Source organism: Prunus mume, linkage group LG2 (genome assembly GCF_029339155.1).
Source record: "Prunus mume cultivar Tortuosa linkage group LG2, ASM2933915v1, whole genome shotgun sequence".
Taxonomy (NCBI): domain Eukaryota; kingdom Viridiplantae; phylum Streptophyta; class Magnoliopsida; order Rosales; family Rosaceae; genus Prunus; species Prunus mume.
Window position 1 is genome coordinate 26,388,439 of NC_142699.1, and position 14,199 is coordinate 26,402,637.

General features: G+C 36.0%; 1 protein-coding gene across 2 annotated transcripts; it reads right to left on the bottom strand.

Moving 5' to 3' along the window:
- Positions 1–103: 103 nt before the first annotated feature.
- DOT2 (SART-1 family) lies at positions 104–10,127 on the bottom strand. Of its 2 annotated transcripts, XR_016123825.1 has the most exons (14): positions 9,844–10,127; positions 8,598–9,509; positions 7,565–7,706; positions 7,414–7,468; positions 6,784–6,897; positions 6,571–6,667; positions 6,374–6,440; positions 6,181–6,240; positions 5,258–5,882; positions 2,727–3,196; positions 2,112–2,332; positions 1,289–1,373; positions 572–824; positions 104–487 (listed from the first exon to the last, which is right to left on the bottom strand). XR_016123825.1 is itself a non-coding variant. In XM_016792069.2 (13 exons), the coding sequence occupies exons 2-13, from the start codon at positions 9,476–9,478 to the stop codon at positions 750–752; spliced, it is 2,892 nt and encodes a 963-aa protein (XP_016647555.2). In that variant the 5' UTR covers positions 9,479–9,509; positions 9,844–10,127; the 3' UTR covers positions 491–749. The 2 variants fall into 2 exon arrangements, 1 of the variants encoding a protein (XP_016647555.2); XM_016792069.2 differs by lacking the exon at positions 104–487 and having other exon boundaries at positions 491–824.
- Between the last annotated feature and the right edge of the window lie 4,072 nt (positions 10,128–14,199).

Here is a 14,199-nt window from a genome sequence, read left to right on the forward strand (position 1 = left end):
TTCAAACAACCAGTCACTGAACTATTGAAATTCGAACTTTGCACGACGTTGGCAAGAACATCTCCAGCACGAACAGTAACAGACAACAAACAGGTCATTTGAGTTTGACATAAATAAGTACAATCTTTTTCCTTAAAAAAAAAAAAATTATCTTTAAAGTGTTCATTAGGAATTTGGATCGGTTTTAGAATTTAAACTTTTGGTAAACCAAGCCAAACATAGACATAGCGGTAAGATCCTTATCCGTGATCACAGTAGATTCCTGATGAAAAGAGTAACATGTACTTCAGTACTACTATTCCGGCAGTATCGACAACGGAATTTGGTTTCCATTGGTTTCACTTTTACTTATATACAGAATAAGTATTATGAATTACCCACATCCCCAACTACACTAGATCGACCTATGATTCTATTCTTGTCTGAACTCCATAGTCAAAGTCACACCTCAGATCAAAAGAAATCCTTGGACAGCAAATACAACACCCTGTTCAAGCAGAAAACGGTTTATGTAGATTATCAGAGAATAAAATAACATCTCTTTTGTTACTGTCAAACAATCTGAAACTACCTTGAAATTTTTCTCCATGGCTCTGTCAAAAACAAGTTTATTTATGGCCAGTAGCAGAACAAATAGGGCAAAATCCCAGGCCAACACATGTGAGCCACTTGCCCATTAAGATACAGTACTTACAGGGGCAAAGATGAATTTTTTTAAGGTCAACTCCAAATTTCAGCCGAAGAGAACTTCAAGTTTTAGGCTTCTTTGGTGTTCCTGAACTTTCGGGCTCTGCTTTGCGCTTTATCCCCAGATAGTTTTCAACCTGAAAAAAAAAATATAATATTATTTCTATTGGAAATTAAAAAATGGCGAGAGAAAAGAACATAACAAATGGATGAATAGTGATAATCTACTTCATCCTACTACAAACTATCAGCCAGCTGTGAAGCCACTTTGTACAATATCATCTACAAGCATTTTAGATGCAATATGTTTCATTTCCAAGCTCTCAGAAACTGAGAGTTCACATTTCATCAATCTGCTCCCCCCCACCCCCTTCCCCTCCTTCAAAACGCTATAATCAATCGAAGTACAGAAGGAATGTGTGAATCACAAATCAGGCTATTTTCTGTCTCTGGACAAACTAACATTTCACGATCAACCTCCACTTCAAAATAACTAATAAGTTGCCAGTTGGAAAAGACTGGATCCTGTGAATATCAGTCTATCTATACATAAACATCAACATCATGAAATAAGGGCAAAGAAATATACGAATTCACTTACCTTTCTGTCACCAAGCATGGGCGTCAAGCCCCCCGGGAAATCTTTCTCAACTGTAGCAAAACCACTTCTGGGATCGCTCGTTTGCCTGGCAACATTAGAACAGGGGAAAAAGGGTAAATCAATTGGGGATACTAATGTTGAATAAAACATAGAAAGGTTAAGGCAAGGGAAGCCTATACCACAGCTCAGGCTTCTTTATCCAATTCTTTAGAGAATTGAGACATTCACGTTTTAGAGAATTCATTGAGTCATTTTTTAATGCATTTGATTATTACTATGATTATGATGATGATGATTATTATTATTATTATTTATACCCAGGAATCCACCAATCAGCTTCACTGACTCAGCTTCGAAACTGGCCCCCTGCCCAACCCAGCAATCTTTGGGAGGGAAGAAACACTAGAAAATAGCTAGATAGGTACCTTTTGGGGTTTCAAATTGTAACCACTACTACTACTGCTACTTCTACTGTTACATATAAATCAATCTAGATACCAATGATGGCCTGCCAATGACATACACAGCAGGTAAAGCAGCGCTATACTGCACTGCCTATCAAGGCCACTAACACTCAGAATCATTAAATTTCCCATAATCCATCTTTTATCATAGCACAAGGACTATAAAAATTATCCTAATAATTCCTGATAACATACAAAAAAGTTAAACACCCTGTTTTAACATGTGAATATACAAAATAAAGCATGCTATTCCAACACTTACCTACTCCAACTAAGTATATTGATTTTCTTGTTTAAAAACTTTATCCAAAACTAAAATAAAAAACAAAGTCGAATGAAATAAATGAACAAAGCATTACCCTGGTTTAACATGACCACTGAGTACAAGATAGGGTGTCTGCAAGCGAGCTTGAGTGTCCCTCATCCTCTCCGCAGACAGTGATGGTGTATCTGAACTCTTCATCTGTTTTAACTTCAGTTCTTCCTGGTATTGCTTCATTCGCTTTTCTTGCTTCATTTTGCCAGGCCCCTTCCCATGGAACTTATGAGAAAGTATCCGAAAGGCTTCCTTCGGTGTCAACTGGTGAAAACAAGGAAATAAGTTAGCAGTGTAGAATAATACTACATAATCACTGATGAAGCAAAGATAAAAACATCCAAAATATTGCCTGCATCCCAGCTTTAAAGAACCATAGCACTTCCAAACCCAAAACTTCATGAAATAAACATAGGAATATCTAAATTGACAATGGCTAATATGATGTCACTGATGAAACAAAGATCAGAACATACATATTCTTGCTTTCTACACAGTTTTTAAAGAACTACACTCCCAACCCTAAAATTTAGCCCGTGCATAAGAATATTATCAATTGACTAAGAATTCTATGAACACCTTCACTGCAGTGTAACACTGTTATTTAGACCATAAAAACACAAAAAAAACTGTAAGAGAACTGGGCAGGAGTACTTACAGTTCGGCCAAATTCATCAGTTCTCTCAATGTGAATATCCTTTTCTTGATAGACTTTTGAAGGACGAGTCTCCTTTTGATGGCTGGAAGAGGATGGACGAGTATCCTTGTGTTCATCCTTTTTTTGACGTGATTTATGGGTCTCCTTTGGCTCATCATCATCATCTACAATGCCTAAAAGCTTGCTCTTTTTCTTGTCCATGTTTCTGCCACCCCATTCAATACCTTCTTTAAGGGTTCCCCGATCTTTAAGCAGCTTCAGCACACCTGATAAGCCCTTCCCAACCGCAACTTCATGGATAGTTTCATCGGGAACTATTTCCTCCTTATCCTCAGTAGCAGGTTTTTCGTCTTCATCCATATCTTTAACTTCAGTCCATCCACCAGGTTCATTCATTCTTTCTTCATGGGAAGGTTTGGGCTCTTCATCTTCTTGCATAAAAACATCTTCGCTTTCAGGCTTGTGAGATTCTGAAAAAGAAGGGGAAACATAGGAAAACAGTCACTTTCTAAATTATACATGCTGTGGAAAAACTTGAAAAATATTTAACGAAAACATGAGACTATGATATAGCATCAGAACATTCTAGAATTTCCACGGTTAAAAAGGCCACAATCAAAATCACCTTGAGAACAAATGCTAAAACTTGCAGAATTGATGAGGACATCTTTGTCAAACCCATTAGGGTTTACAAACGAAAGAGATGGAAGAGGGAATTATTAATTAGATTCCTAATTTATTTGTTAGTTCCTAGGTTCTCTAAGTTTTCCAGATTTCATTAGGATTATTAGTTTTTCCAGATTTCAGTAGGATTTCTAAGTTTCCTATTTTATTTGGATTAGGATTTCTTTCCTAGAATAAGTTTAATTTTCCTTTTCACTCTAGGGTTAGATTATTATAAATACCCTGTCTATGTAATTCATTATAGAGTTGAATTGTTGAGATATAAAGTAAAGCTTATTTTCCAGAGATTGGAGACTACTTGGTGTGAAGCCAAACCCCTGGAGTGATTCCAGACCTATCCTTGTTCATCCTATTTTCTGTTTTCCATTGTTTTTGCTTCCGCTAAACTACCTAAATACTCAATCCATCCATATCCTACATTAAATTTGGCGTCAGAGCCAGGTGTTCGTTTTCCTTGGGTTCGAAATTTTCAAATCTCTTTTTCTGCACGTTGTATGTCGAGTGTATGGCTCCAACTACGGTTGGTAAGACAAACATGCCAGCAATGGTCTATGAACGGATTGTTCATATGCTGGAAACTCTAACAAAGCAAGTGGCAGATTCCGAAGAACAATTCAGACTCATGGATCATTGTCTTGCAAAACTAGAAGCATCCAAGCACCATTATGTGGATAAGTTTGACGTGATCAATATTTGTTCAAAGGAGTCTCAAGAACATCAATCCATTGATGAATGGAAACAATGAGAAAATTTTCAAGACACTACCATGGAGATTCAAGTAGAAGCTGCTGGTCAAGGTGAGTTTAAGGAAGAAGTGTGTAAGCCTGAACTTCTTGCTAGTGTTGTCAACATTAAGGTTGAATCTGGTGAGATTTTTCATCCTATGATGACACTAGTAAGTTTCCCATTGATCGAATTACCGTTCAGCAAAGGAGAGAAAAGTGTAACTGATCAGTCGGCATTCCTACAACTCATTGATTTTATCAGATTCAGGAGGGAGGCAGAGGATGAGTCTATATGTTTGCACGCTGATTCCAACTTCCAGGAATGTTACTACAATTCTAACTTGCCGGAGTCGAGTTCTTCTCAGCCAGGGAGAATTAATGAGGACATCTTTGTCAAACCCATTAGGGTTTACAAACGAAAGAGATGGAAGACGGAATTATTAATTAGTTTCCTAATTTATTTGTTAGGTCCTAGGTTCTCTAAGTTTTCCAGATTTCATTAGGATTTTTAGTTTTTCCAGATTTCAGTAGGATTTCTAAGTTTCCAGTTTTATTTGGATTAGGATTTCTTTCCTAGAATAAGTTTAATTTTCCTTTTCACTCTAGGGTTAGATTATTACAAATACCCCATCTATGTAATTCATTATAGAGTTGAGTTGTTGAGATATAAAGAAAAGCTTATTTTCCAGAGATTGGAGACTACTTGGTGTGAAGCCAAACCCCTGGAGTGATTCCAGACCTATCCTTGTTCATCATCCTATTTTCTGTTTTCCATTGTTTTTGCTTCCGCTAAACTACCTAAATACTCAATTCACCCATATCCTACATCAAGAATGCTCACAAGTTGACCCACATTAAACATATAAGATGCACAAAAGCAAAGATCAAATCGGCATGTAAAAGCAGCAGGAGCAGCATCATACCCCTCCATGGGGAAATGATAAGTTATCCTGAATTTTGTGAATTAGGATAATGGCCACCAGCTAACTACAAGATGATGACCATTCAGACATTACGTCTTAAGTGGGAAAAGGGAAGGATTCCCACACTTGGCCAATGAAGAATCAACTACACAATCACCTAAGGTTGATTAAAAGGCAAAAACACATAGAAATAAAATACCTTCATCAAGCTGGAGGCCCCAGACAAACTCTTCCATCTCTGTAAAGACAACCTTGTTGTCCTGTGACTCTCCAGTTGAGGGGATTTGATTATCGGCAGTCTGACTGCTGGCCGTGGTGGTGGCAAAGAGTGCAATTGCTTGTGGACCAGATGCCGTCTCCTCCCCTTTCTTTTTAAGAGCCAATTTCCTTGCTCTCTCTAAGGATTTATAGAGATCATCGTCATCATCTGCAAAGGAAGGAGTTTCATCTTCCTCTGGTATAACAGTAAGAGTTTGTTCCAGACGCAACGATTTAGATGCCTCATCTGCTTTAGCATAAGCCAACTGGTATGCACTATTCCTCCTTTCAGCTTCCAATCTTTCTTGCTCCTCTTTATTGGCTTGCCTCTTTGTATCATTCCTAGAACCAAGGTCTGCAACACCCAATCCTGCAGACACAGCTTCTGCTTCAAGGGCCTCTAAATCTAGCTTCTCCCTCTTTCGCAAGGTTTTCTTTTTCCCTTTCCTGGGCTTTTTAAATTGAAGCATTTCTTCTTGAGTATAAAAATCAGATGTGATATTTCCAGACATGTTGAGATCTTCAAAGCAGTTGTTCGTGGGAACACCCTGTATCCTCTTACGCAGCTAATTCAAAAGAAATAAAGCTACTGTTAGTCTTTTCCATTTGTCTTTGTCTTTATCTAAACGCAGTAAGATCACATTATAAACATCAAAGGGGCATAACTCATGCAAATTGGAGCATATAAATCATATACATCCAAACTCTAAAAAGATAAAAATAAGACCAGACCAGACCAGTAGAAACAGAAAGCAATGGAAGCAACAATTGTGAGAACACCATCTCACCGCACCAAATGTCCTTAAATCATATTCTCTCTTTTTATTACCAATCATAAAATTATGACGAGAAATAAAATAGTACCTCTTCGAGTTTCTTTTCTGCTTCACCAGTAAAGCGTCCTCTTTCGTCTAAAGTTAACCCCTGAAAAGAAACATAAATTCACATATTACAACCTCTATGCTCAACATTTCAACAAAATGTTCATGGGAATGAATGAACAAAATCTCTAGGGTCTAAGCTCAAAGTTTGGGAAATAAAAACAGAAAATGCTGACCTCATCTGGGACTGGATCATCATATTGTGGAAGAATTTTCTTCTCTGTATTAAGGTCATCGTTAAACCTGAGACACCATAATACACACAAGTAGTTAATAACAACCAGCACAGTAATGAGATATGTCAGCAAATGCCAAATTATAGTAGATGGCTAGAATAGACAATGTTTACACGTTACAATTGTAGTCAACATACTTATCAACATAAATCCCCGTTTTTTTCTTTGCTGCCTTGTAAGCGTCATCTCGTTGCTTCTGCTCTCCAATTTCCACATTCTCAAGCATATCAATGTCTGTTACATTAGGGGGAAAAAAAAAACCCTCTTTAAAAAAAAATTAATAATAAAATAATCCATGCCTATAAGGAGCAAGGCCCTAACAAAACCAAAGTAATTCCAAGCTACCCTACCTTCATTAACGCTACCATCAGCTAGAATGTTCTGATCTTTGAGTGTTAAAACAACTGCCCCACCTTCCATTACTTTGTCAAGGCCATGAAGAACTTTAACCCCAGCTAGATCATCTGTAAACAGGTATTTAGAGTAAAGGTGAGATCAATTTAACCAAGCAACCAGAAATACTTCATAGATTGCAAGAGTTATTCAGACATTATTGACACGTCAACTGGAAATCTGAATCAAACTCTTAAAAATACTATCAACAGCATCGCGTCCCACAACCAGTCACAGTCGAGTCATTGTTACACTCTTATAAACTAGAAATATATAGAAACCAGTGCATATAGACAGAATGCTAAACCAAACCCCTAGAGACATACAGAATCACAGATACAAGTCCTCAAGATTTATGATTTTTTATCTGGTGCTCAGGGGTCAATCGTGCTCCATAAGTCTACAAGTTCTACATACAATATGCAATCTGTCTCTAACATGGTGTCGCATATGTGCTAAAATATTTGTTAAAAAATCATGCAAAAAGAACTAAATTCAAATTCCTGTTGATGTCCAGATGGCCCTTCAACTAACTAGCTTCTATTAAGCAATATTTAAAAAAAATCTCAAGTAAGAAGCATTCTTACGAGTGGTATCCTGGGCTGTCTCCTCATCTTCACTCTCTCCTTGACCAATATTGTCCTGAGAAAATACACATAATATGAATGGCTATCATAAAATCAACTAACTGTAAACACAATGCAAAAAAGGAAAAAAAGAAAACACTATCAAACTAACCCGTTCCTCAAAAATCTTAGAAAGCTGCAATGCTTTCTGCTTTTCAGCATTCCTTTTATCCTCGAGCTTACGACTTCTGCCGACCCATGCTAAAACCTCAGGAACATCTTCTTTCTTCTTCTTTAATCTCTCTTCCTTTGTCCTGAGTACAAAGCAAAACCAATATAACTAAACTGTAACCACAATGCAAAGAAATAGTCATTTTACACATGGCATTGTCTTTAAAAAAAAATTAACAAAAATAAACATAAAAAAAGGTGTTTACGTATGGAACATACATACAAGAAGATTCTGTATTAACAATAACACAACGGAATATAACTATATTGTCATTCTATTCAGTGTTCAAATGCAATAAAAGACGACTCATGTAGTTGAAAATTGTATAAAATAAAATTTAAAAAAACAATACCCACTCTCCCATAACAGCTCCATTTAAATAGGAGAAAATAATTCCAAGCAAAGATTGGAATGAGATGAACAACTATAGTGTACTAAAACTGTGTCAATCAGCTGCAGCCAAAATCAAGATATAACCAGAAAACAAGAATAAAATCACAAGATATATCCTCAAGAAAACTTGTCAAATAATAAATTGACAGTTGGTTCCCAACAGAACAGTGCTTGCATGCTACAACCATCTCTCTGTTCAAATTTTGTAATTTATTTTAATACAATAACCAAATAGAATATATTGGATTGTTATTATTTTCTTAAAAAATATTGATTCAAATTAATATACAACCAGGTAGATTTTTTTACATGTTTCCCTGTGATTATTGCTAATTTTTATAGCAAATTGCCCAAGCATATTATGCATATAGTATATCACATACAGGTTCAGAGTGTCCATGAGACCAATTTACATGATTCCTTAAATACATTACAATCTAACTTCTCATGTGCCTCACAAAGAGCATAAAGTGCAATAATACAAAATGAGAAATTATGCAGAAATATTTCAAAGAATGAAAAAGGTTCATGTGATAAATCAAATATGGAATAAAGAGAACATATATGAAGATGTACTTACTTCATGATGCGTTCCTCAAGCTCCAATGCTGATAGATGTGCTCCGCCTGATAGGCCCTCAGCCTTCCGTTCATCCTCAGCATTATGGGACACCTTCCCTTGCTTAATGTCTTTATCCCCGGTATACTCCTCATTTAGCTTAGCTTTATCATCTCTTCCCCCATCCTTGCTCCATTCATAATTCTCATCAAGGCTTCTCCGGCTTACTCTATCTCTTGATTTATCCTTATCTTGATCCACCTCCCTCTCCTTTTCCCTGTATTTGTCTTTCACCCTCTCCCTATCGGTATCTTTATAGTTCTCCCTCCCTTTCTCTCTATCTTTATGTTTTTCTCTCTCTTTTTCTCTTTCTTTTTCTTTTGCCCTGTCTCTTTCCTTTTCCCTTTCCTTGTCCTTATCCCTGTCCTTAATCTTTTCTTTCCCCCTCTCCTTGTCTCGTCCTCGATCACTATCCTTCTCTACCTCTCTCTCCTTCTCCCGCTCTTTTTCCTTTCCCCTATCCTTTCTATCTTTCCCCCTCTCATGCTCTGTTTCTCTATGACTCTCTCGATCATAATCTTTCTCCCTCACCTTATTATCTCTACTCTTGTCCTTATAGCGGTCATCTCTATCATCCTTCCTCCTTTCCTTGCTAGATACTCGATCCTTTTCCGAATCTTTGGATTCTTTCTCTCTTTCCTTCACAAAATCGTCACTACTTCTCCTCAAACGCTCCCGGTCTTTACTTCTAGTGTCCTTCTCTTCCCCTCGGCTACTCTTCCTCCGATCCTTGCTGCGATGCCTGCTTGATTTGTCCGTCCCATTCTCATCTAAATCATCATATATCCCTTCCTCCCGATGCTCTCTCATTGGAGAGTCATCTCTATCGTATTCCACTTCCATTTGCAACACACTAAACTGCGAAACTCCACGCCTGGAATTGTAGAATATCAAATAAATCAAACCACATAAACTTTACAAAGTCAAAGTATATTAAAGTCCTTAAACAATGGTAGGCAGGCAGTGGGAACATCCAAAGAGAAACAATTTAAAGCAGATAAAGTCCAAAATATCAGGTGTGTTCGCAAACTGAGAAAATCACGCAGCAAAAACTTCAAATTCCGTCTATTTTACTTAAAATCTTGCGAGAAAAACAGAAAACGATCTTTGCAAGTAACATATGAACATTGAAAACCCTAATCAGCCAGAAACAAAAATAAATTAGCGATTTAAAAAAATAATAATAATGCTTAGAAAGATACTGATACCTTATGACAGGTTTTGGGGTTTGTGTGGCTGTAAGTGTAGGCGGAGCCTCCTCTCTCTCTCCAGTATCTTAAAGCCTCTGTTTCGTAAACTTGGCTTAGGCTTTCGACTGGAATTTGATTGATTTGATGAATCAATCAGATATATAACAACAATTGGGTTGTGAAATCCGGATTTGGATGGCTCCGATGGCAATTGAGTGCTAGGATTTCTTCGATTTTCGAAGTTATTTGGAAGCACGAGAGCAGAGCCGGTCCTGAGTTTTCTAAGCCCAGGGCAAATTTCTAGAGAGTGCCCTTTTAGACAAAATAAAAACTAAAATTACAAATTTTTGAATTTTTAGTTTTTATCAACAAATTAATTTTATTAGGTAATATTTTTAAATTTTTATAAAAACGTGAACAATAACAATAAAACTAATGGACAAAGAATAATAAAATTTGGATTTTGAGAAAATTTTTCTTCAACTCAAAACTTCAAATTTCCAATTGTGAAGAACAAGAATCTCTGTTGAGTTTTTGGCTAAATCAAATAAAAAGAAAAATAAGTCAACAAAGATGTCTCTTACAAAAATCCTATTATAAATCTATTTATAAAAAAAAATAATGACACAAAGAAAAGGCCTTCAAATTGCTAAATCTTCCAATGTGTGTTGCTGCCACTAGCAGGTCTTTTTTTTTTTTTTTTGTTAAGATAAGAACGTTTGTTCGGTTTCTTTTTTTTTTTTGGTTAAGAACTCTTTGTTTCCATATGTTTAGTTTCATTAATTTTTGTTTTTTGAAATATTATATTATATAATTTATATTTAGTTTCCTAGAGAATCTCAAAGAGGTTTGTGCTGCCAGCCTGCCATGATTAATGATTATGTCTACTTCCTTCTAGGACACTAACGGTTTTGAGTTTTTTTTAATTTTTAATTTATTTTATTTTAAATGTAAATATATAGGCTAAAAAACCATATTTTTATGCCCCTCCACAGTTTTGGGCCCTGGGCCAAGGCCGGCTCTGCACGAGTTGAGAATAATGGTGAAGAGGGTGTAGCGGATTTTTGCTTGGATTCTGTTTGGGCTTAAATTGGCATACCCAACATAAGGAAATAAAAGCTCATCTCAGTTTTGGCAGCCACCAAACACTCTTTGAAATTGGGCTATAAATACACATTCAAAAAAACAGTGAAAGCCCCAGCCCAACATCAAAGAACCCAGCCTTTAGTTTTTTAAAAAAATGGTGGGAGGGAGGGGGCCCAAGTCCTTTTTGCAAAAAACTACTAACGCAGAATCAAAATATCAGAGACTTGATTAAAAGTCTATTCTTTCAAAGAACCCACGTGACCATCAGAAATAGAGAAGTCAACAAATTCAACTATCACATAGTTGATTGGAAATTTCAAAAGAAAAAGACAGTGGCTGGCAAACTAGGAAGAGACATCTCTGAAAATCTGCCAGCCAAAGATCAAAATCTCTCTTATATATTCAAAGATATTGTTTTCACTCCAGAGAGGCACCATCTTTTTAGGGATACGCAGACTATGTTTTCAGAAAGGAGATAAGCAGGAAAGAGGGGATTTGTTCAAACTGAAAAAATCAAACTAACCATCACGATTGAAATCACACAAAGGGCAGTTAAATTGGGAAAAGTAATTAGGCTTTCTCTTAAAAATAGGGAAGTGATCTCTAAAGATTGATTGATGAAAGCCTATCTGCCAGAATTTAATTAAAAATCTTCCCTCTCTTATATCTCTTTGTAGATCTTTGAGAAGACTTGCCGCCCATTATTTTAAAAGAAAGAAAACCCTGCCCCTATGCTTTTTTTTAATTTTATATAAATACAAAAGAAAGTGAACAGGGAAAAAACACAATCAATCTTACACTCAATTTATCAATCAAACAAACAACTCAAAAATCAACCAAAAGCTCTCTTGAACTCCAAGAAAAACCAGTTTTATATCAGATTTCCCAAAGTTCAGACTTAATTATTCAAAACGAGATCTCTCTCGTTACAAATTTGGTTCAGCAAAGCCAAAACAAGCAGAGTTTGAGTTTTCCTAAACATGAAAACCTCAACAAATCTCACAGTGCAATCTCTAGCTCACTAAATCCTCAAGAATAGCCACTTATGCCTATTCAAACTGAAGAAGCTGCATTCGCCCACTCAAAAGCCTCTCAAAGCTTGAAGTAAATTAAAGCTCGCCAAACTTGAACTTTGGTATCGATTTGTAGTGAAGCTTAGCGATTGAAGTTGTTGTGATTCGATCCAACCTGGACATATCGATCCGGCTGGATCGAGTCTTTATCCGGACAAAGATGGAGTTCCAAATTGTCTTTTTGTCTTTCAATGTTGACATGTATATTTATAGTTTTTGTAAACGGCGATTACGCCTAAAAGCAGTCAATTTCTATCAATTATTCGGCTAGAACAATTGTTTTTATATTGAGATAAATTGAGAAAAAGTCCTCACCAATCTGAGGCAAGAAAAAAACTTACTTGGGAGATATTCCTCACCCAAATTCACAATTGTTTGTTTTAGAAATCAGTAACTTGGGGCGCAAGTTATTTATTCTAGAAAAAGTCTGCTAGAATCTTCATTGCTAGCAGTGGCACGCTCATGCACCAAAGAAAGCCGTCTTGTTGACCAGTCAATGGTTTCCAAGGCAGTGGGGAATTTTGCCCTTCCATCTCGGAGTAAACACAAAACGGGGTGGACAGGTTCGAAAGTGGGGAAGTACAACGAGAGGAACGAAGGAGGCTTTGGGGTTGTTTCTAGTTTTTGACTTTTAAACGAGCCTTAGTGTACTCTCTTTTATCTTTTTTCTTGTATATGGTGAATAAATTTTTAAACCTACAAAAATTACTTTATTTTAACCTTAAAAGAAAGAGATTTTAGTAGAAATGTCACTTGAACTTCAGTTTCAATTTGTCACCTTAAAGAAAACTTTAAGGAGGGTATATTCAATTTTTTTTTTTTTAAAGTTATAAAGTTGATGGAGTTTAATTGAATTTAATTGAGTTTGATTGAATTCTACGAAACTCCACATAGATTTTGATTGAATGCGTGTATATATTTTAACTAAGTTTGTTAGAGTTTTATTATTGATTTTAATGGAGTTTATAGCACTCAAAACAAAGGGGTTATGGTGGTGATGATGGTGGTGATGGCGATGGCCGTGGCAATGGTGGTTTGTGGGTGATGGTGGGGGAGGTAATGGTGGTGGCGGTGGCTGTGAGGTGGTGGAGGTGGTGAAGGTGGTGGTGGTGGGAGTGCTGGCAGTGGTTGTGATGGTGGTGACCGTGGAGGTGATGGTGGGGTTGATAGTGGGGGTAAGGGTAGTAGTGGTGGCAGTGATGTCGATGGTATTGGCGGTGATGTTGGTGACGATGAGGGTGGTGGTTGAGGTGGAGGTGCCAATGGTGCTAGGGGTAGCGACAATGTCGATGGTGGTGGTGGCGACAACGAAGACTGTGGTGGGAGTGATGGCTATGGTGATAGTCATGATAAGATGGTGGTAATAGAAGTGGTGAAATCATATCTTGAGAATAAAAATAATATATCTATCAAAATCTCTGAGGGAAGCAAAGATTTTTCATGGCCTAAAATTAATCTATAATCAAGCAAAATCCACCACTTTTTGTATTTCTTTTAAAAGCAATGGGTTTTTGAATACACTCGAACTTTTATGAAATCTTTGAAGTCGTGATTAAATACATCCAAATTTGAATGGAGTTTAAAAAGTCTGAATTGAATACATAAATAATTGTATAGACTTCTATAAAATCATGATTGAATACACCTAAACTTTTAAACTTCTTTAAATTCTTTTAAAATCTAAATTGAATACATCCCCCTAAGAGAAATGTCATCTTAGTTTTTCAAAATCCATAATTTGTCATCTGACTTTAACACTATCTAATTTTCCATCCATTTTTAAGGGTACTTTAGTTTTTTCATTAAAATTTCTCTAATGTTATGATTTACTTTAATGAATTTTAATATTTTTAGATTAATTCAGTTCTTTAATTAATTTCAAAAAGGTTTATGCATTTTCAAAAGACAAAAAAAGTTCATTATGTCTATTTAACATCAAATTCAACTAAATGAGCAACATTGACTAATGGTTCTAAACACAAAGACCATTTTTACATATAAGCTTTTTTTATTTATTTTTAAAATAATAATTTGTTCATTTTTTAAATACCCTTGAAAATGAAAAGACTAAAATACCTTTAAAATTGATGGAAAATTGGATGGTGTTAAAGTCATATGACAAATCATGAATTTTGAAAAATTAAGATGACATTTCTCTTAATTTTTTTTTTAAGATGACAAATTGAAACTGAGGCATAAGTTCATGTGTCATTTC